The 23300-nt window shown below is 41.3% G+C and overlaps 1 protein-coding gene across 4 annotated transcripts in view; it reads left to right on the top strand.

The window, feature by feature from the left end:
• Positions 1-23300, top strand: part of LOC140135114 (putative oxidoreductase YteT) — a 125915-nt gene that overhangs the window by 34478 nt on the left and 68137 nt on the right. For 3 of the 4 annotated variants that reach the window (XM_072156182.1, XM_072156178.1, XM_072156179.1), the window contains 3 exons: positions 2608-2658; positions 7313-7420; positions 22586-22670. In XM_072156182.1, coding sequence (XP_072012283.1) covers positions 2608-2658; positions 7313-7420; positions 22586-22670 — 244 coding nt within the window. The remainder of the gene's footprint in view (positions 1-2607; positions 2659-7312; positions 7421-22585; positions 22671-23300) is intronic. The other variant, XM_072156183.1, reaches the window with a different exon arrangement.

Genomic DNA, 23300 nt, shown 5'->3' with positions numbered 1-23300 from the left:
GAGCTCTGAACCCTTTTTAATTGTTTATAAATGTAGTTCTCCTCCCATTCATTTTGTTTTAGTGGGTTTTATTGATGGATTGCAGAAAAATAGGAAGAAGGCATCACATGCCAAGATTCCCCCTCGGAGGGGCCGAGAAATGGGAAGATGATATGCACATCTAAATGGGAGTAGTGCTACAGTACTAATTAGTCATTATTCATCGGATGTGTTTGTTTTTGTTCTGGTGGTTTTGAAAAACTGCTCTGAGAATCAGTCCCCCACCCATCTGATATTAATGACCAATGCTATTATTCTTAATGTTCAGAGAAACCCTTTTAAAGGGAGTTTACCACCTCCCAAAGCATTTTGATGTGCTCTGCGGCTCTATTCACTGTGTATGGGAGTGCCAGAGATAGCGAGCATAGTGCTGCTACACACATTAGTGGGACCTCACAGATTACCTTGTTATCCACAAGATATTTTAAAACTTGGTACAGCTCCTTAAAGGGAACCTGTGACCAGGAGACCCATTTTAGCACCCACAGTCACCATAGAGCATAGTACATACACTGCCAAACAGTTTTTGTATTAAAAAAAGATAAAAAAATCGGTTTTACAGAAAAAAAAACCTTACAATGCCATGTGAGCAGTGATTAGTTCATTTGTCCCCTTGGAGTGGAAAAAGAGTAGCACTGCTCCTCAATGTGTCATTTTCAAATTTATAAAACCGCCCCTCACCGCTCACATGGTATTGTAAGGTAATAGATAACTTATCTTTTATTCTGTAAAACCTATTTTTTTTTAATACAAAAAGTGTTTGGCAGTATATGTACTATGGTGACTGGGGGGTTCTAAAAATGGGTCTCCTGGTGACAGCTTTTCTTTAAAGCAAACAGCAGATATTATATCTGTCAGGGTAGTTTGCCAATAAACATCCTTTTTATTTTCAGTCATCATCCTGTTGTTGTGGCTTCCAAATGTACAATATGGAGCCATCATATAAGGTGTACTCATACAGGTCTGCAGTTGACCTACATACAGTTTCTTTGCAGTATGTGTCTGACTTTTTAAACCTTTCCCAACATTCAATATACATGTACAATGTTGGAAATGGAAATTTTCTAAAGGTCGTCCCCACAAAAAATAAAGTCTGATCAAAGGGTTAAATGTACTTTGAAATGGTACCAACTACAACTCTCCCCACAAAAAATAAGCTCTTTGACAGCTTTATACATGGGAAAATAAAAAGATTGTTGTGTTGTTGGAATATAAGCCAAAGCTGAATCTTCTCCACAGGGAAAAGACACTCTGCAGACAGCTGTTATTGCTTCACCAGTTGGGAATTGTTGCAACTGATAATTTTTTAAAATATAGCCTAGTAGATTTAACAATATTAGAGAGAGGAGATTTTTTACTATAGATTTCCTTTACTTAGTAGATCCAGACGGGAGATTCCCCAAATATTCCTCATCCCAATACAGCCTACAGTGGCTGTGCCTGCGTGGGCCGCCTCTGCAGAGGCTACAGAGCCCCCCAAAGCTCACAGAGGCTACTCCACACCCGAGTAGCCTCTGAAGGTAATTATCATATACATGAAATAAAGTATTAAAATAGATAGGTTAGGTTTTAGAAAATATTAAAATCAGTATAGGGATGAGGCATGTTATGGGAATCTATCAACTGTATCTACTAAGTACATTCCTGACAGTAGATTACTGCTAAACATATTTACACACACGGCTGCAAAAGAGTAGGTACTATATATGTGATATTGTATTTATTATATGTAATATATATGTTAAATCTAGAACCATTGGAAGTCTGGTACATTGAGGTCTTAAGTATGCAAATAATTAAGGGTTAGTGACTATAATTGGGTGGGGAATAGTCTGTGGTTTGTAAATAGGTATGGGTGAGGTCTGGTGTGGGGGCCTATAAACAGCAAATGATCTGGTCTTGGACCTGTAAGTGGGGGATTCTCATCTGGATTCTGCCATCTTGTTGTTGTAAGTTGTAATGGAGGTAGTGGGGTTTGCTCTGTGAATTCTGCACACATTGTGCAGATAATAAAATACAGTGTCATATTACTGTATATACTGGCGTATAAGACTACTTTTTAACCCCTTAAAATAATGGCTACAGTGGGGGGTCGTCTTATACGCCGGATATACGGGGGCCGCACTGTGTGAGGTGTTTTTTTTCCCCGTCAGCGCGCAGAGAGCCGCTTCCTGGGACCGCCGCACATGCGCGGCAGTCCGCCTCTCACAGTCATTAGAAGAGGCTTAGTACGCGCTGACGGGCGGCGCGCTGTATGCTAATGCAGCCGCCCTGTCACAGCGGTCGGCGTCACAGAGCTGGGGGTCACAGGCGGCACTTACAGAAGCATGTCGGATCTTCATTAATATCGCAGCTTACAGTTATGATCACCAGGCACTTGCTCTCTTATTTGTTTTGCAAAGTTTTAAGCAGACTTTTTTTCATTTGGGAGAGGGGTAGTCTTATACAGTGAGTATATACCAAATTCTATATTTTTAGGGCAGAAGTTGGGGGTCGTCTTATACGCCCAGTCGTCTTATACGCCGGCATATACGGTATATATAATTTATTTATGTTTCCCTGATACAGGTGCCCAAAGTACCAGAAAGGCCGGCAACTGACACTATTGTCTTTGAAGACGTAAGTATAAAATCATATTTTTTTAAAATTTCTCACTGAAAATCCAGATCATGTAAATGGAATTCGCAAAGCTAGAATTTAAAAGATTTTTGTGCATTCCTTAAAGGACACTAAAGGAAATCCATAAGCAGGATTTACCTACCTAAACTAACTACTATAGTATGCAGGGCTATGCCCACACATGTCACCGGTGCCTTTGTTTTTTTTTTGTCTAGCTGTTCCTTCCGTGCCAGAGGGGGTTGGCCATTTATACTTCACTGGGTATGTACGCATATAGGGTCACCCATATTATGCATACCTTGTTAAAGTTGCTAATTTGCCAGGGTTCACGTTACCCACAAATACGATGACTTCCACCTGATGGTGGGGGAGTTTCATTCATTGCTGTCTGCAAGCCCCCTCTATCATAACCACTCCCATATCCGTGGTTGGAGGAGTGTGGATGTCCATGGTATGCATATAGTAATGAATGCACTGCCCCCTTCATTCACTAGTAACCAGTAGGACACAGGACATGACAGGAAATCTTCAGTCCTGCTGCCCCTCCCCACAGGTCCCAGATGGGTGACCCTATTATAGTTTGGTATAGAAAAATGCAAATTAGGCTGAAGTGCTTTGGGGGCGTTAGCAGACATCACAACAGTAACAACCCCCTTGCTAATCCTTCCGCCTTCAACTACATCATCGGAGCTAGAGCCCTGAGTTGCTTTGCCAAAGCGCTTCAGACTACTTTCTGAAGTGACATTTTGGCATGGAAGAACAAAGATAGGGATGACATGTTGGGCATAACCCTTCATCACATATCAGCTGGTTTAGGTAGCTAAAGCGTGGTGACCGATTTCCTTAAAATGCACACATCTACATGTATTGGGGCACATTTACTTACCCGTCTGGAGGAGTACACGAAGTACGGAGTGTCCGGCGATAATGTAATCTGGCACGATTCACTAAGATCTTGCACCAAAAATATCCTGCATGTGTCACTTCCCCACTCAGGTCCGCCGGAGTTCACCTTCTTCTTCCTGGTGCATGTAAGTGCATTGTCTTGTGACACGATTTGAATCTTAAATCCTGTGCTCACTCCGAATCAGTCGGATTGTCCGACGGCAAGCCCCCTGATGTCTTTTGCATGAAAGCCAATGCAGCTGCGCCACAATTAAATACCTGTCATAGCTGCACAAATCCCAAAAACTGTGAACTGTCTGCCGAAAGTGCGATCCGCGACCCTAAGTAAATAAGCTGCGTTGGGGCATATTTATCAGGACCTCTGCGCACCGCCAGTGGCGCAGAGGCCCTGAAATAATCGCAAATGCTAGCTTATTGCTAGCTTTTGCGATTATTTTCCCCAATCCGCCACCTTCACGCCAGTGGGGCGTGAAGGGGGGGGGGGGCGCGGCTGGACGGGACTGGGCCTGTGCGGGGCGTAACTACGCACTCGCTGCTGCCGGCGACTTTTCATACATGAAAAGTTGCCGGCTGCATTTTTTTCTACGCCAGGCTCTGCGTAGGATAAACGCTGCGCTACTGGCAGCCCGATACATCAAGAGGCAGACGCCTCTTGATGTATCGTGCTGCGAATTCGGCGGGGCGATCATACGCTGGCGCACGAGCGCCAGCGTATGATAAATATCCCTCATTGTCTGTAATGGACAGTTTTGTACTTACTAAGCAAATGTTGGCAGACCTCTAAAATGGCTTACATTTAACAAGTGTTTTAGACTGGTGACATACGGGGCAGGTTCAGACATACCGCTGCTTTTCTGACAGCTGTAGACCAGAGGTTTTAGGGAAATCTACACTGAAAATGAAGCATGAAAAACCAAACCAAGACCCAACACTTTCAAACAGAAAACTGGCAGCATTTTGACACTTGTTCTATTTTTGGGTGCAAAATCTTGGCGCCGCTTGTGAATCCACCAGTTTTCTAGCGCTTCTATTTTTCCCACGCGTTTTTGGCCAAAGTACTGGTGCAAAAATAGCCCAGTTCAGAGCAAGTCTAGGGATTTCTAAATCTTTCAGTCCGTGCATCATTTTATGAATCCCTTGCGCCACAAACATATATCCCACTGTAAAATATAGAAGGGTTCTCAGGAGCTTTAGCACACTTGGTTCTGAGGCATCCCTCAGTTCGGAGGCTTTCGGGTAGTCCATGCGCACTGCAGCTCCCAGATGCTTGGTGATGTCACCAGCTCTGAGGAATGGGGAAAGGGGGGCCAGGCAATGATACGCACGCTGGAGGCATGGATAATTAAGGTAATAACAGAGCGCCGAGCCCTCTGTGTGATAGCTTGAGGAGAGACAGAGGATAATTTGCATAATCAATTTTTTGTAGAAAATGCTTACACTACAAGCCAAGATCAGTTCCTCTATCAGCATAACAAATGCCGTCTGAAGGTATGTTTGGCTTAAAAAAAACATACTAAGTGGTAGATTTCTTTGAAAGCAATGCCTCTGACCCCAATTAGAGACAATTAGGGGCAGATTTATCAAAAATGTCGTAAGGTAAGTGCAGTCACGCAAACGTACGGGGGGCATATATATGGCGTATATATGTCCACCATACACGGCAATGGGCTCACGGCGCCCTGCGGGAGCGGTACGGTGCACCACACTTGCAGCACCGTACCATTACGTAGCCGGGTGAAAGATAGGACATGCTGCAGACATATATCGTTATGGAGAGGAGCGGGGGTGAGCGGCGCTCATCCTCTCCTTCTCTCTCTCTGGCGCCGGTGTATTCCGCCGTACTGCTGTACGGCATGCATACATTGTGTGAATGTAGCCTTATACTGCAGAAGATTCACATAAGAATCTGATGCTGAATGATAAACCTGTTGTAGTTTGAGACTGTCGAGTAGTACTGTCTACCTCCTATTAGTAACTAGGAGTACTGTCTACCTCCTATTAGTAACTAGGAGTACTGTCTGCCTATTATTAACTAGGAGTACTGTCTACCTCCTATTAGTAACTAGGAGTACTGTCCACCTTCTATTACTAACTAGGTGTACTGTCTACCTCCTATTACTAACTAGGTGTACTGTCTACCTCCTATTAGTAACTAGGAGTACTGTCTACCTCCTATTAGTAACTAGGTGTACTGTCTACCTCCTATTAGTAACTAGGAGTACTGTCCACCTTCTATTAGTAACTAGGAGTACTGTCTGCCTATTAGTAACTAGGAGTACTGTCTACCTCCTATTAGTAACTAGGAGTACTGTCCACCTGCTATTAGTAACTAGGAGTACTGTCTACCTCCTATTACTAACTAGGTGTACTGTCTACCTCCTATTAGTAACTAGGAGTACTGTCCACCTTCTATTACTAACTAGGAGTACTGTCTACCTCCTATTAGTAACTAAGTGTACTGTCCACCTCCAATTAGTAACTAGGTTTACTGTCTACCTCCTATTAGTAACTAGGAGTACTGTCTACCTCCTATTAGTAACTAGGTGTACTGTCTACCTCCTATTAGTAACTAGGAGTACTGTCTACCTCCTATTAGTAACTAGGAGTACTGTCCACCTTCTATTAGTAACTAGGAGTACTGTCTACCTCCTATTAGTAACTAGGAGTACTGTCTACCTCCTATTAGTAACTAGGTGTACTGTCTACCTCCTATTAGTAACTAGGTGTACTGTCCACCTCCTATTAGTAACTAGGAGTACTGTCCACCTCCTATTAGTAACTAGGAGTACTGTCCACCTCCTATTAGTAACTAGGTGTACTGTCCACCTCCTATTAGTAACTAGGTGTACTGTCTACCTCCTATTAGTAACTAGGAGTACTGTCCACCTCCTATTAGCAACTAGGAGTACTGTCCACCTCCTATTAGCAACTAGGAGTACTGTCCACCTCCTATTAGCAACTAGGAGTACTGTCCACCTCCTATTAGCAACTAGGAGTACTGTACACCTCCTATTAGTAACTAGGAGTACTGTCCACCTCCTATTAGTAACTAATAGGAGGTAGACAGTACAGGCGGTCCCCTACTTAAGAACACTCGACTTGCATACGACCCCTAGTTACAAACGGACCACTGGATATTTGTAATTTATTGTACTTTAGTCCAAGGCTACAATAATCAGCTATAACAGTTATCACAGGTGTCTGTAATGAAGATTTATTGTAAATCCTGATTCTTATGACAACCCAACATTTTTAAAATCCAATTGTCACAGAGACCAAAAAAGTTCTGGCTGGGATTACAATGATAAAATATGCAGTTCCAACTTACATACAAATTCAACTTAAGAACAAACCTACAGACCCTATCTTGTATGTAACCCGGGGACTGTCTGTACTACTAGACAGTCTCAAACTACAAGATTTATCATCCAGCATAATTATTAGTTGGTTTATTTATACACCAGAAAATTGGGACAAAATTTTGTCGAGTGAGCATTATTTTTGGCGCACTGACTTTTTTGGTCCAAAGCCGTGCCCTTTCCTTAGGTCATTCCCCTTTTGTTGCAGAAGTCATAGAAGTGACTGGTAACTGTATAAAACCCTTGATAAATATGGCGCTGATTACGACAGAATTCGGATCAATAAATAAGCCCCATTTTTGTTTGCATCATTTTATGATTATACACTTTGGTTTAAGATTGTGCTACTTCAATCATCCAATGAGAAAATTGTTTCTTTATTTTGTAAGCCAAGACCTGATGAAGACGTGAAATGCGTAACAGTCCTGATCGTAGGCGCGGGAAGTCGTGGAATGTGCTATACTTACTATGCCGTGCACTACCCCAGAAGAATGAAGGTAAAACCTAATATTTGTGGGCTATAACGTTGTTGTAGCTTATTAAAACTAATATGATCCAAGCTGGGCTTTATGTTACTTTGATATTCTGTGATGTTTGTCCTCTGCCAAATAATGTAAACTTTAAATCGCTTCTTATTCTTTTCTGTCATCTGTGGCCTGTTCTGGACTTTACTGATAAAAACTACTTACTACTGCACTCAAAACAAACATAGGAGATCTTGGTTTATCAGTTATCTTTTCCTATCTTAAAACAATAGTTCAAAGTAGCCCAAATCCCAAGGGTATAGCCAGCTTCAGACACTGCATCTTATAGCAAACCTGTCACCAGGAATGTCATCTTTGGCTGGTGACAGGTTCCAATAGCCTATGCAATGGTGATTTAAAAAAATGTCAGCATTCTGAATCCTTTCAGTTAATACTAGTTTATACTAGTTAATTTTACATTAGGCTCCCTACCAGTAGTGTCTGGTGAGTCCCAGGGGGTGGGGTTAGCTGCAGAAACCTGGGTAGGCCTTTGTCTTTTTCTCTATTTAATTCTAGTCTGTGGTAAGAAAGAAAAAAAAACAAGGGTCAGACCTATAATATAAGTTTTGTTCCATATGATTCTAAAATTAAAGTGATCTTTAATAAATTGTCACTCATAATAAATTAAAAACCTCACATTGAAGCTAACCTGGTATCTCAAAGTTCACAAGATTTCTCAAATCAGTCCAAAGTTTACGACTCTTTATAGTGTATATCTGCATTACATTTTAAAATGTTTTCCCTAGAAGCACCACCAAGTTTGAGGTGACAATTTATTAAAGATCACTTTAACTTTAGAATCATATGGAATAAAAGTTATATTTTGGGTCTGACCCATGGGTTGTTTTCTGTGTTAGGACTCTCTTAGACTGGAATTAAATAATGCATGTAACCTCATGTCTTATTCATCTTCTTTCTCTACTACACACCATCCCCTTCCCTCCCTTTCCTCACTAATGCACATGACACTGTGGGGAGGGGGAGGGAGCAGGGTGAGAGTGGAGGAAATTGAGACACAGGCACACAGGTCGCTTCAACTACCCTCTGCCCGGGACTCACCACATCCTGCTGGCAGGGATCCAGGTAATGTGAAATAAAGTTTTATAAAGCACTGAAATGATTCAGAATGCCCACAAATGCATTTTTAAAATCAGAATAGCATAGGCTGTTGGAACCTGTTACTAGCTAAAAATTACATTCCTGGTGACAAGTTCACTATAAGAGCCAACGTTATAACAATTGCTGCCTTAAATACCCAATAAAGATTGGAGATTATTTATGGATCATTTATCTTAATCATTTGTACATAGCTAAAATGTGCCGGGAGCATAAAAAAATGTAAATGCCACCTGTTTCAACATGTACAGTGTCTAGTACACGGCTCCCAAAAGCGTGCCATTATATATTAACTGCACTAGCAGCTGGTTAGTCACATAATAGACACTTCAAATGTCCAAACATTGTGCAACATTTGATAAATTGGTGCATATTACGGCAACACAGAGTGTAGCAAAACTGACTTTAAAAGTTTCTCTGATGATATACTGCACACATCCTATTACTAAGACAGAAGGAACATGTTTCTCCCTTTGTGTCCATGTTCATCTGAGCCAAGTGTGCATGCTTTGAGGAGGGGAAGGTACTCTTTTCCCTCTACGCTGCCCTCATTGGACAAACCATAAGCAGATTTGGTTTCCAGTATCATCTTTATGCCGATGATATCCAGCTATATAAGCTATAAACTATATAACATCACCACTCACCACTCCAAACTGAAACTTCTTGTCTTTCCACCGTCTACTAACTGACCTAACACTGATCTCTCCATTTATTTTTGTGGGATCACGATAATCCCGAGGCAGCAGACCTGCTATCTTGGGGTTGTCCTGGACTCTGCACCCCAGGGCCGATTCTAGCTTTTTTGCTGCCTGAGGCGAAAACTGAAATGCTCCCCCCCCCCAAAAAAAATAAAATCCTGGCCCTGATCTCCTTCTATATTCAGCCCACTGAATTTAAATACGCAACTTAACACTAGCGCTATGTGTACAGGGGCGGGCCTTGACCAGATCATGTATACGTTCCTATGGAAACATGTGATCGGTAACCAGAACCTGATGTTTTGCATTAAAACAATACAAAACACCGGGCTCTGATTGCTTACCGCTGCAAAAATTGTGATTATTTCAATTCTTCTACCCCAGAAAGTGGCAAAGAAGCAGTGATAAGTGTCCTCCATAAATTAAATTGTATTTGCATTAAAAGCACATAAATACACAACACATTCTTACTACATTAACATTCCACATTATTACACGTTTCTAATTTATACATACATCAGCCGTATATGAAATACACCATTAATTACTCCTATAATGATCATGACTTACATTCTTCTTCAGAGGATCTTGCTGGTACATCACCAGGTGGTAGATGGAGGGGGCAAAAGAGTAACTGAGGGGGTCAAATGCGGACTAAAATGAGAAAGCAGGAGCAGCATACACGCAGCAGCATTCACACGCAGCAGCATCACACGCAGCATCACACACAGCAGGGAGTAGCATACACAGCATCACAACAGGCAGCATACACACGCAGCAGCATACACACGCAGCAGCATCACAAACAGCAGCATCCACACGCAGCAGCATCCACACGCAGCAGCATCCACACGCAGCAGCATCCACACGCAGCAGCATCCACACGCAGCATCACACACAGCAGGGAGCAGCATACACAGCATCACACACAGCATCACACACAGCAGGGAGCAGCATACACAGCATCACAACAGGCAGCATACACACGCAACAGCATACACACGCAGCAGCATCACAAGCAGCAGCATCACAAACAGCAGCATCACAAACAGCAGGCAGCAGCATCCACACGCAGCAGCATCCACACGCAGCAGCATCCACACGCAGCAGCATCCACACGCAGCCTCACACACAGCAGGGAGCAGCATACACAGCATCACACACAGCATCACACACAGCAGGGAGCAGCATACACAGCATCACAACAGGCAGCATACACACACAGCAGCATACACACGCAGCAGCATCACAAACAGCACGCAGCAGCATCCACACGCAGCAGCATCCACACGCAGCAGCATCACACACAGCAGGGAGCAGCATACACAGCATCACATACAGCAGGCAGCAGCATACACAGCATCACATACAGCAGGCAGCAGCATACACAGCATCACATACAGCAGGCAGCAGCATACACAGCATCACATACAGCAGGCAGCAGCATACACAGCATCACACGCAGCAGACAGCAGCATACACAGCATCACACACACCATCACACACAGCAGGGAGCAGCATACATAGCATCATATACAGCAGGCAGCAGCATATACAGCATCACATACAGCAGGCAGCAGGCGGTATGTCCCTCCTCCTGCCGGCAGCGATGCTGTTAATGGACGCAGGCAGCATGACATCAAACGCCGCCTGCGTTCTCCATAGATCAGTGCTGCAGTGAGTAATCGTGGCGGCGGCAGGTCTGTACTGCTTGTGGGAGATTCGGTCAAGTGCCCAAATCACCTACATCTGTTTTGCCGCCTGCCTCAGGGCTCCGCATCTGTCGCCTGAGGCGAAATTTTCATCCCGCCTCATGGCAGATGCGGCCCTGCTGCACCCTATATTCAATCTGTTGCTTGCTCTTGCCGGATGCACCTTAAAAACATTTCTAGAATCTACCTCTGCTATCTCATCTCAGTCTATCACCCAACCCGTGCTATTCGATCTGCCTGTGATCTTAGATTATTCTCTTCCTTAATTCGAACATCTCCAGGTCTTCTCCCGAGCTGCACCAATTCTCTGGAGTGTGATACCCCGGTCTATCCAGACTAATACCCAACCTCCAAAGCTTCCAACTGCATGCTCTCTTTAACGCTCTTTTTATTAACCAATTCTGTGTACTCTCCCGTTTGTTATCTGGCAAATGCTGGGTACCAAGTTCCAGGCTTCTCTGCAGTCCCATTGACTTTGCACTTGGTATATAAAATGGCAGCTGATGATTGGTTCAAGCTGCAGCATTTTTTTTTTTAATTCAATGTTTTTTATTCTGTTCCCTTATAAAGAATGGCTGGACCATTATACAAGCTCTTATACCTCTCAAGAACAGGACCCACACTCCTATTGTTCCATATGACTATTGTATTATTCTGTAATGTAGTATTTAATTTGTATATGATTGCCATAAACTGTAAAGCGCTACGGAATATGATTTATAAAGATTGTTATTCAATTGTTGGACATAAGTGTTTAACCAACAATCTTCTTTTATGTACTAGCAGTTTTCCTCTGAAATCTACCTTGTGCCTCAGGCTTTTGTCCTTCCTCCATGCTTTTCCCTGCAGCTCTGCTGTGTGTGACGCTACATGCATACGGCTGTGTGTGCTAAACATCTTGTCTGTGCACAATGCAAGTCTATGGGAGCCATGGGCAAAAATTACGGCCATGTGCACGAAGCCTTAGCACAAGCACAGCACAGACTCACATGGGCCACATTTTAGGGCAGTGATGGTGATCCTTTTAGAGACCGAGGGCCCAAACTGCTACCCAGACACACTTATTTATTGCAAAGCTTACAACCACAGCTTTCAACGCTCCTGAGGACACCAATATCGTTGACAGAAGGAGGAAAAATTCGGATTGCCATTGGAGCTTCCTTTGTTAACCCATTGAAGAATTGTGGGGCCCAGAGCAGGAGCTTCAATGGCTCCAATGATAATCTGACCATGTCCACACCTTCTCTTCCTGCAGTCTCAGGTAGACCCATATTCTTCACTTTAAAATAACGCTGAGTGTGTCACCTCCTGGGATACCTGGGCCTGCAGGAGGATCCCTTAAGTCCTGTCTGGTGAATTCTGTGCTGGGGCAACAGCCTGAGTGTCCACTGAGAGGACTCCGAGTGCCACCTCTGGCACCCGTACCATAGGTTCACCACCATAACTTGTTAAACTTGTTATCACCTAGATGCATCAGGAAGCAAGGTTTATATCTGTGGTCCTGTACCAGAAAGATTTCCATGCATTACATTAAGAAGCCAGCAAGATGAGTAGGTGAATACTTATCCTTTGGGAAGGAGGGGGATGTCTGTGTTTATATTAGAAGGGAATAGCGCCCCTCCTAGTTCAGTTATTCCTTTACAGGAGGGCACATAAGGACACTGTCTGCCATCTCATAAGGGTTAATGGTTATATATACTGCAAGTCCCACAAGAATTGTTGGCAACTTTCCCAGCCACTACTTAAAGGAGCGCATTTTATATGTGTATATTCAATCAACGTTGTAGTATTATAACTTTTTTTTTTATTCATAGATTCACCACAACAGATCTAATGAGCGGGCGTGGCTTCTTAATGAATCTAGCACTTATAAGCAAAGCAAAAGTAGTGCAAACTTTATTTTTGTAAGCAAAGAGTTCCAATTCTGGAAGTAAAAGAGTTAATAGACAAGCATTTAATGAAACTAGGTTTCCAGTGTTATTTGTGCTTTGGTACATTGTACATCATGTACATCAGAGAAGTAATGGAGACAGACATCAGGCATTGTTAGAAGGAGTTTCCCCGCCATACAGACTCCTACACTTACATCACTTACTAAGAAATGTTGGTAGAGGACTGGAAAAGTAAAAAAGGTGGGATGAAGTAAACTTAGAAATACTCTCCAGATGTTGGTAAATTTATGAAACTGTCTAAAATCTAATTTTTATTTATTGCTTACAGAATTCAATCACCACAACTTCCATTTTGTATTCTGTAGTGCTCAGGGGCAGTGCTGTGCTGTGCCCATATATGCTTATATACCGTATGCTGGATAGAAGTAGTAGTACTGTGCTGTACTCATGTATGCTGAATAGAGGTACCAGTATTAGTACTGTGCTGTACTCGAATATTCTGCATAGAAGTAGTAGTACTTTGCTGTACTCATATATTATGGATAGAAGTAGTAGTACTGTGCTGTACTCATATATGTCGGATAGGATAGGAGTAGTAGTACTGTGCTGTGCCCATATATGCAGTTATGTGTTGTCGTTATATAAAGTGCATAGAAGTAGTAGTACTGTGCTGTACTTATATATTCTGGATAGAAGAAGTACTACGGTGCTGTACTCATATATGTCGGATAGGAGTAGTAGTACTGTGCTCTTCCCATATATGCTGGACAGGGTGTAGTACTGCGCTGTACTTATATATTCTGGATAGAAGTAGTAGTACTGCGTTGTACTCATATATGCTGGATAGAAGTAGTAGTACTGCGCTGTACTTATATATTCTGGATAGAAGTAGTAGTACTGCGTTGTACTCATATATGATGGATAGAAGTAGTAGTACTGTGCTGTACTTATATATGCTGGATAGAAGTAGTAGTACTGTGCTGTGCCCATATATGCTGGATAGAAGTAGTAGTACTGCGTTGTACTCATATATGATGGATAGAAATAGTAGTACTGTGCTGTACTTATATATGCTGGATAGAAGTAGTAGTACTGTGCGGTGCCCATATATTCTGGATAGAAGTAGTAGTACTGCATTGTACTCATATATGCTGGATAGAAGTAGTAGTACTGCGTTGTACTCATATATGCTGGATAGAAGTAGTAGTACTGCGCTGTACTTATATATTCTGGATAGAAGTAGTAGTACTGCGTTGTACTCATATATGATGGATAGAAGTAGTAGTACTGTGCTGTACTTATATATGCTGGATAGAAGTAGTAGTACTGTGCTGTGCCCATATATGCTGGATAGAAGTAGTAGTACTGCGTTGTACTCATATATGATGGATAGAAATAGTAGTACTGTGCTGTACTTATATATGCTGGATAGAAGTAGTAGTACTGTGCGGTGCCCATATATTCTGGATAGAAGTAGTAGTACTGCATTGTACTCATATATGCTGGATAGAAGTAGTAGTACTGCGTTGTACTCATATATGCTGGATAGAAGTAGTAGTACTGTGCTGTGCCCATATATGCTGGATAGAAGTAGTAGTACTGTGCTGTGCCCATATATGCTGGATAGAAGTAGTAGTACTGCGTTGTACTCATATATGATGGATAGAAGTAGTAGTACTGCGTTGTACTCATATATGATGGATAGAAGTAGTAGTACTGCATTGTACTCATATATGATGGATAGAAGTAGTAGTACTGTGCTGTACTTATATATGCTGGATAGAAGTAGTAGTACTGTGCTGTGCCCATATATGTTGGATAGAAGTAGTAGTACTGTGCTGTGCCCATATATGTTGGATAGAAGTAGTAGTACTGTGCTGTGCCCATATATGCTGGATAGAAGTAGTAGTACTGTGCTGTGCCCATATATGCTGGATAGAAGTAGTAGTACTGCTTTGTACTCATATATGATGGATAGAAGTAGTAGTACTGTGCTGTACTCATATATGATGGATAGAAGTAGTAGTACTCTGCTGTGACCATATATGCTGGATATGAGTATTAGTACTGTGCTGTACTTATAAATGATGGATAGAAGTAGTAGTACTGTGCTGTACTTATACAGTATATGCTGGATATGAGTAGTAGTACTGTGCTGTACTTATACAGTATATGCTGGATATGAGTAGTAGTACTGTGCTGTACTTATAAATGATGGATAGAAGTAGAAGTTTTAGACAGAAGAGATTCAAAATTGGTAAATCCACAGTTTTCAATGGGTTAGACTGACCATCTTGGGTCATGGGTGCATGGTCAGCCCGCTCCCACATGACGTTAAATGTTTAGGACATATAAATTGGACTGTTTTATGATCTCCCCTAATGCTGTCAACGAGGTATGGAAAATTAGACTTTTCTGGTGTTGGTTTTTCTCACCTGAGATTAAAACATTAAAGTTCTACAGAAGATCCTGAGTTTAAGAGATTCCCACACACGAGATTGTTTGCCAATTCTGTTGAAATTGTTTGGTTGTGTGTGTCCTGCCATTCCACTAATTTTTCTATGAGAGTTCTGGGGATAGCGTTAAAGGGGTATTCTCGTCTGGGCATTCACATTCAGTTTCATTAATCTGCCATATATAAACATTTCTTCAATTAGATGTTATTAAAAAAAATGTTCCTGTGTGAAGATAATTTCTCATAAATGTAGTGATTTTGTCCCTTAGAAACGAGATAGCTTCCTCGGATACGGCCACCTCTGCCTGAGAGATTGCACAAATAAACAAAAAGGTTTTGTATATCAAATGTCCGGGAGTAACTGCATGTCCCACAGCCGTCCTGTGGTAATGATTGCTGAATCCAGGAGGTCAGGCAGGACTCTATAGCGTAAGTCTGGCCACTGCTGCCCGAGTGTGACGTGGTCGTATCCGAGGAAGCCATCTGGTTTCTAAGGGACCAAATCACTACATTTATGAGAAATTATCTTCACACAGGAACATTTTTTTTAATAACATCCAATTGAAGAAATGTTTATATATGGCAGATTAGTGAAACTGAATGTGAGTGCCCAGACGAGAATACCCCTTTAAGGTCATTGATTCCCTCGCTGAAGTCTGGTTGGTTGGGAGATTTGCAAGCAGCAGATGAAGTTTGGCAGGATTGGCACCTGTCAGTTTTGTCACTTTTGTGTCAAGTCCCATGGTCTGTTATGAGAATACTTTTCTACCAGTTTCTATGATCAGCTTTAGTATAAAAACACACAAACATGCTTGGTCCATGAATCCTGGACCAAAGATTGGTGGTGGGATTTCATGAACCAAACAGTGTGTCAGGGATGGGAATACAAGCATCATAATCATATATGATGTAAGAAGCTTCTGCGCAACCGCCAGACAACAGCAGCATACAGTATTCATGTTTTTTGTAAAGCACTGTTGTTCTACAGGGAAGCAGGGAATCCTTGCATTATATATAACACTGTACGTCCCCAACTCTCCAGGATTCATGGATCGAGCAATAGTGTGTTTTTAGCTCTAAACTGCTCATAGTGTGAAGGAAGGCTTCTCTGGATATATTTATTTTTCAAAACCACAAAGGGAAATTCTGAGTAGCCCAGGAAACAGCTTAGTTACCAGCTTCCATTGCTGGCACAATGCCTTATTTGGCTGCTATCCCTGTTGGCTGCATACATGTATTTATAACTGTATTTTTAATTTATAATGGCCTGTGTGTCATTATTTATGTCTGAATATCTTATTTGGCTTATGTACGTCACCAGATTTTATCTGTCAGTTGAATAGAGCTGTAATAGATATCTATGTGAATTTGTATGCCTTTTTAGGTGTTGGCTGGAGTGCTGCAGCCCCAAAATTTCAATACCTGTTATACTGTTGCCTTGTGCTCTGGTCTGGTACCGCATCTCCTGTTTAGACCTCATGAACACGAACGTATGAAAACAGCCGTATATAAGGCCCCATTCATTACAATGGGCAATATGACCTTTAATTTTAATGGCTGTTTTGTGCACTGTACTGTACTGTGCCGTGAGCGAGATGTGAAAAAATATAGAGCATGTCCTATTTTCTCATGTAAGATGAGGGACCGTATAAAATACGGGTTGCACCATAGGCTGCCATTTTATTTATTGAGTGTTTCCAATTTTATAAAAGAAAAAGACCCCAACATAGGGTCATCAATACAAACATTGGGTCTGGGACCCACAGAAGAGGGACAGGGAAGAGAGGGGTATGGAAGAAAAAGGAAGGGAGAATTTGTAGCCCACCGTATTTTATACGGATAAGGTGCCATACTTGCTCATACGGGTGAAAAACGTCCTGTAATTATGGCCAGAATACAACTGTTTATACAGAATAGGAAAAAAACATATGACCGTGTGTATAAAGCCTTTGGTGTACGTGGTTGAGCTGCAAAGCCATACAGTGCAGTGCCTATAATAAGGACCGTTTGAGGACTGGAGGTCAAGCTCCTACTATCCTTCTAATTGTAAAACAGTTTGTATCCATTATATGTTCTGAATAGATGAATAAGGCATAGAATCGTACTGTATATATACCTATATACATTTCAACTGAAAATCTTAAATTATGTTCATTTTTAGTTGCTTTTTTCCTTTAAATGCATTGAAGTAGGAGAAGAATAATAGTCACTTCAAGGAGGATGGTTTCCTGTAAGTGAAGAATAGGGAAGGCCGACTGTCAGCTGTACATTACTGTTCCACCAACGACCCCTTGTGGAGGAGAAGCGACTTACCCACAGGGAAATAGTCATTCCCACAACCCTGCCCTGTGTTACAACATGTTCGGCTCTTCTGAGTCATTTCATTCCAGGCAGTTCCCGAGGCCCCTCCAGATTATACTATCCAGCTCCCTATTTTCAAAGAAGTCCTCTGGCTATTTACTCTTCTGTAAATTCGCATACTTCTTACACAGTTAACTAATAGCATCCTGTGTTGTGGATATGTGAAAGACATCCCAAAATTCTTATTCCCTTCTACATGCAGTTGTTCTCTGTTATCAGCCCTTGCAGGATGTAAAGAGACTCACTTAAATACGGCTCTCGGTCTGAATCAGTCGGACTGTCCGACGTTATGCCCCCTAATATGTGTTGCATGGAAGCTACACGACAAAAAGGGTGACTTTTGCTATAATCCCTGCGCAGACACTTATTTGGCCCCGAAAAAGATGCACAGACCGGCAAAAGTGTGCACTGCGACCCTTAGTAATTGAGCCCCATTGGGGGCGAGGTCAGGCGGAAAATAGCCTGTGCGCCAAATATCTTTAGACTTTGTGCCATTGTGGCATACAGTTTAGAACAACTTTATGAAGGCGAAAAGTAGAATACAACAGTTTTAAACAATAATAAATGTGGAGCAGCAAAAATTGCTGTGTGAGTGATACATCATTCAGCCATACTGACAGCCGTCATATTCATAGATTACGCGACTGACTGTAGGTACAGAGAGATTACTTTTAGGGGGTAATAACAGTAAAACATGACACCTGATAGAGCACCATACTGTCACTTAAAAGTCCCAAAACTCTACACTGTAGGATCATGTGTGTTTCTTTAAGTGAGCTTTCTACATTGTTTACTCCTGTGATGGATGGATGATTATGTGTTATCCATAGAAGGCTCTGCCTTTATGTGACATCCTGTCACATTAGATAACATGTCATCCTGCTCTATTGTATATAAAGGACAGTGGCACATAATAAATGTAAAAGCAAATGACCATATTACATGATTTTATTTATTTCCATGAAAGACTTGAAGCATAATAAATGTCAGATATTTCCTTATCATACTCAGTATTACTCTTTCCATTATTGTACTTCTAACGTCCATCTCTTTGATGGTGTAAGTTTATTCCACTAGAGTCGTTCATGTTCCAAGTTCCTTTTGCCAGTTTTTCTTGTACATGAGCCATAGATGCCAGTGGTTTCCAAGTGGTAGCCAAGCTGTAAATCTCATCTCTCTTATGTAGTGCCCATGCTGTCCCCAGATTACAGAGGAGCTCATTCTCTCCTGCAGTAAAATTTGAGACCCCAGATTTGTGGTGTTATGGTCCTACCAAGGTCTAAACATGCTAGGACCACCAGGAGTGCATTCCATATGAACTCATTTACTACCAGAACAGTTTTCAGTATTAACCCATTTACCACCGGGACAGTATTCGGTATTTCCCCAATTATTACAAGTACAGTATTTAGTATTTCCCCATGTACCAGCAGGATAGTATTTAGTATTTCCCCATGTACCAGTAGGACAGTATTCAGTATTTTTCCATTTACCTACCCCTTGGATAGCCTGGAATATTCTGGCTGCTGGAAAGGTTCCTTACAGATTGTACAGCTATCTTTATGAGTCACTGCTGCAAATCTGTAGGACGCACATCCCATGGCTCATTCTACCACTTTGGGACCATTATGTGAATCCAATACATCTCCTGTTTACGGAATCGGTGCTTAATAAGATGGGGTCACCTATGGATGAATGTGGAAGGCAACAAGATGGTAGCAGCTGTGACATGTAAATGATGTATTCAGGGACCTAAGGAATGCCAAGGATAAAAAGCACTCCAATAATACCATAATACATAACAATATCATACACTATTCATACAATTAAGGATTGGGACAGTGATCTACACCTGAATTACAACCCAGACATCTGAATTGGATTTGTCAACATATTTTACGCTTCGGCTATCTAAAGTGAGTCCCTATAACCTCATTCCTGACTCGGACACAGTAGGGGTCTCCTATTGCCCTTTCACCTCAAGGTTGGACATGCTGTGCCTTCAGAGATGCTTGCCAGTACATCTGTGGCATTTTATATAGTACCACTTTATAGTCTGCCTCAACCAAAAAATGACCTTGTTTCTCTGACTTTGGATTTTTGACCTCTGTCTGGGACCAGTGATCAAAATTACTCACATCTCTTCCCTATCCAAGAGTCTACAGGCTTTTATACATATCTATAGGCTATAATAAGATTGCATCAAACTTGAAAAGTATTTTTTTTTTAAGATTTTATAATATCTGTGACACATGCATAAATGAGTAGAAAATGATATATAAGTAAAGTAGGTACCAAAATAATTTATTAATTCAGTCATCATAGCGTAATGAAATAATATAAAATGTGCAATTTTTAGAAAACATATACAGAATACAAAAAGAAATAAAATTAAAAAAATGAAATCACCTTAGAAAACACGTGGCCCAATATCATTCAAGTCCTTAGTCTTTGTAGAACCAAAAAAAATATAGAAAAATAATAATAAATAAAAAAGGATAAAAAATATCTTTTCACTTCAGTAAAATATAATTAAAAAAAAAAATAAAAATAGAGAAAAAGGTCAAAATAGCCAAATATTGATCTTCTGCTGAAATCGCACCTTGCTCCTTTCTCCAAGTCTTTGTATATATACCCACAGAGTCTTCTTGAATTTTCGGCAGCGCTTACTTGAATACGTGCCTCTCGCCTGAGCTGTAATGGATCCTGCTTCAGCTGTGTCTCCAGCAAGTGGGAGGGATATGAAGCTCTTAAGCATTTGCTGGATATAAGAAAAAAAAAGAACATGATGCAATATCATTCGTTGTCTTCTGGGCATAAACCCAAGAAAACAAGAATGATTTATGAGTTACAAGGTTATTTTTTGTTGATAAAAACAGCTTCTTCCTGGTTCCCTTTAGAAAAACAGGGCAAGGGTGATTTAGGAGGAGATAAGCCTAAAAAAAATCAGGGACTTATCTGGCTGGAACCAGTCTGAGACTGCAGCCAATCCCTTCTCGCTGGGCTTTTTATATTTCCATAAAAAAACAATCTGTATTGTGGGATAGAAAGGAATAGTGGGTGTAGCTCAGCATCAATCACTATGGCTTTATTTTTAGATGGTAAAAATAACACTATAGACAGATCTTAGCTGCCTTTCATTTTCTAGGGTTATGTTCTCATCTAAGAGGCGTTGTACATCACTTCTGACTTTGTAAAAGCTTAGATATACAGCACAATAGCTCCCTCCTCCGTGCTTGTATGGAAACACGATTTACAAGATGTCTTCCACAAGCTTCAGGGTTTTTTTGTGGTGTGGTCTTACAGCCCTCAAAATGTCTCCGATATCTGATATGTTACATGGGAAGCCATTTTGTGACAAAAAAGGGGTTAGTGAGAAGAAATATTGGTGAGAATACAGAGAAAATAGGAGTATGTCTGAGAATGTTGGTTAGGTTCACTCAATGCCTCAGAAGTTTATTGGAAACATACGATTTTGACCCCGCAGAGCCACTCATACAGGGGTCATTTTTGGATTAAACAGGCATGGCTCTCCTTGTTATCTGTAGCAGCCAATCACAGTGTGGCTTTCATTTTTCTAGAGCATTTAAAGAAATAAAAACGGAGCTCTAATTAGTTACTGTGGACAACATGGCCAGCTTTACTGTAAGAAAGGTCTAATAAGTGTATACGTTTTTTACAGGCAGTTTGTTCTTAAGTTGACTTTGTATGTAAGTCAGAACTGTATATTTTATAATTGTAACCCTAGAGAAATATTTTGTGGTCTATGTGACAATTGGATTTTAAAAATGTTGGGTTGTCATAAGAACCAGGATTAACACTAAAGCTTCATTACAGACACCTGTGATAACTGTTACAGCTGATCATTGTAGCCTAAGGCTAAAGTACAATAAATTACCAATTACCAGAGGTGCGTTTGTAACTAGGGGTCGTCTGTAACTAGGGTGTTCTTAAGTAGTGGACCGCCTGTATATGAGTAAAACAATGAATCCTTGAAACAAAAGTTGAGTGAAATAAATCACCACACATCATATTTGTATTGTGCAGTCTTCTAGATCACATTCCCTTCGACCTGTAATACCATAAAAAGCAGAAGATAAAAAGAGGAAGCGACAAGTTCCTTCGGTTTAACGGATACGTTTATTATTGTAGTTATTTGCAGTGTGGGTGTATTTACAAAGCATAGGTAGCATATAAGGTATACATATCCCTTTCAGTGAGAACCACCTAGGATGTTACTATAGGGTCCTATTATGGCTGTATGGATCTGTAATAATTGTAGGGGGTGCCAGCTTGCAAAATGAAGTTTCACTGGTCCTGTGTCTCTTTCCTATGCCACAATAAGTTCACTATGAGTGAGGCTGAACCTGGTATTGCAGCCATGTTCCGCCCTCTCTCAATGGCTTAAACTGCAGTACCAGGATCAGCCACACTCGTAGATATCACTGTGCTAGGTGTATTTGTGAGGGGGCACTGTATCTTTTCCACCTTAATTTCCTGATTGGTATGTGCTCTGTGTTTAGGTTCCCCACAAACTGTTAATCAGTGGGGTATAGATCTGCAAAGAGTTTGTATGTTCTCTCCGTGTCTGTGTGGGTTCCTCCGGGTCCTCCGGTTTCCTCCCACACTCCAAAACATACTTGTAGGTTGAATAGATTGTGAGCCCCATTGGGGACAGGGACTGATTTGGCAAGCACTGTGCTGCGTAATCTGTGTGCGCTATGTAAATAAAGGAATTATTATTATTATTATTCCAAGGATAAGACACCAGGGTTGTATCCCAGAAGACCTCTAAACTTTAGTTTTAGCTACCAAATGTCTACATGTTCCTGGACAAACATTCTCAACATTTCTTGTATAATATGTAGTATATTCACATTAGCTGTGTGTTCTTTTTCCAGATTGTTGGAGTTGCAGATCCTCGATCATGCACCAGAGAGGTCCTTAAAAAGATGCACCACATAGACGAAGATAAATTTTTTGATGGTATGTATACATCATTTTTTTTATAGATTCCTTGTAAACAAAAGCAAAGCTTTTTTACCCCATTGACCTCAAATAGGGTTTGCATTCAGCTGAAGTGTTCATAATCTAGATGTTGTCCATCTAATATATCATAGCTGCATAGACTAAGACATCATGCACATGTCTGTTTTGGGGGCCATGTCTTGGCCGCACAATTTGCACAACATGTCAAGATGTGGTGAACAAACTGTGTCTCATTGCTCCATGACGGAGCAGGGTGCAAAATATAGGGGATGTCTTATATGTGGTCAAATTTGACACGCGGACTCTCAGCTTTCTATGGAGACGGGAGGGGTGAGTTCTCATCCCCTCCCTTTTCCACCCGGCCGTGCACAATGTGCACGTTTGCAAGACGCAGCTCTTGCACATCTGCAAAATTGGATAACACATGGAAACTTTTAGTGGACATATTGCTGAGAAACTCAGAACTCAGAAACCATCTTTTATCGAGATCAATGTAGAGTATGCACCCTTGTCATTGTTACCAGCCCGAGTCTACAAAGATCATATTGATATCCCCCCTTGAACATCAAAATACAGTTTTAGTCAACATGTTTAATTATATTTCATTTTGCTGACTGATGCATTTTA

This window comes from Engystomops pustulosus, chromosome 6 (genome assembly GCF_040894005.1).
Source record: "Engystomops pustulosus chromosome 6, aEngPut4.maternal, whole genome shotgun sequence".
Classification (NCBI taxonomy): domain Eukaryota; kingdom Metazoa; phylum Chordata; class Amphibia; order Anura; family Leptodactylidae; genus Engystomops; species Engystomops pustulosus.
The sequence above is the reverse complement of the archived record's forward strand: the minus strand, read 5'-3'. Positions and strand labels throughout refer to the sequence as shown.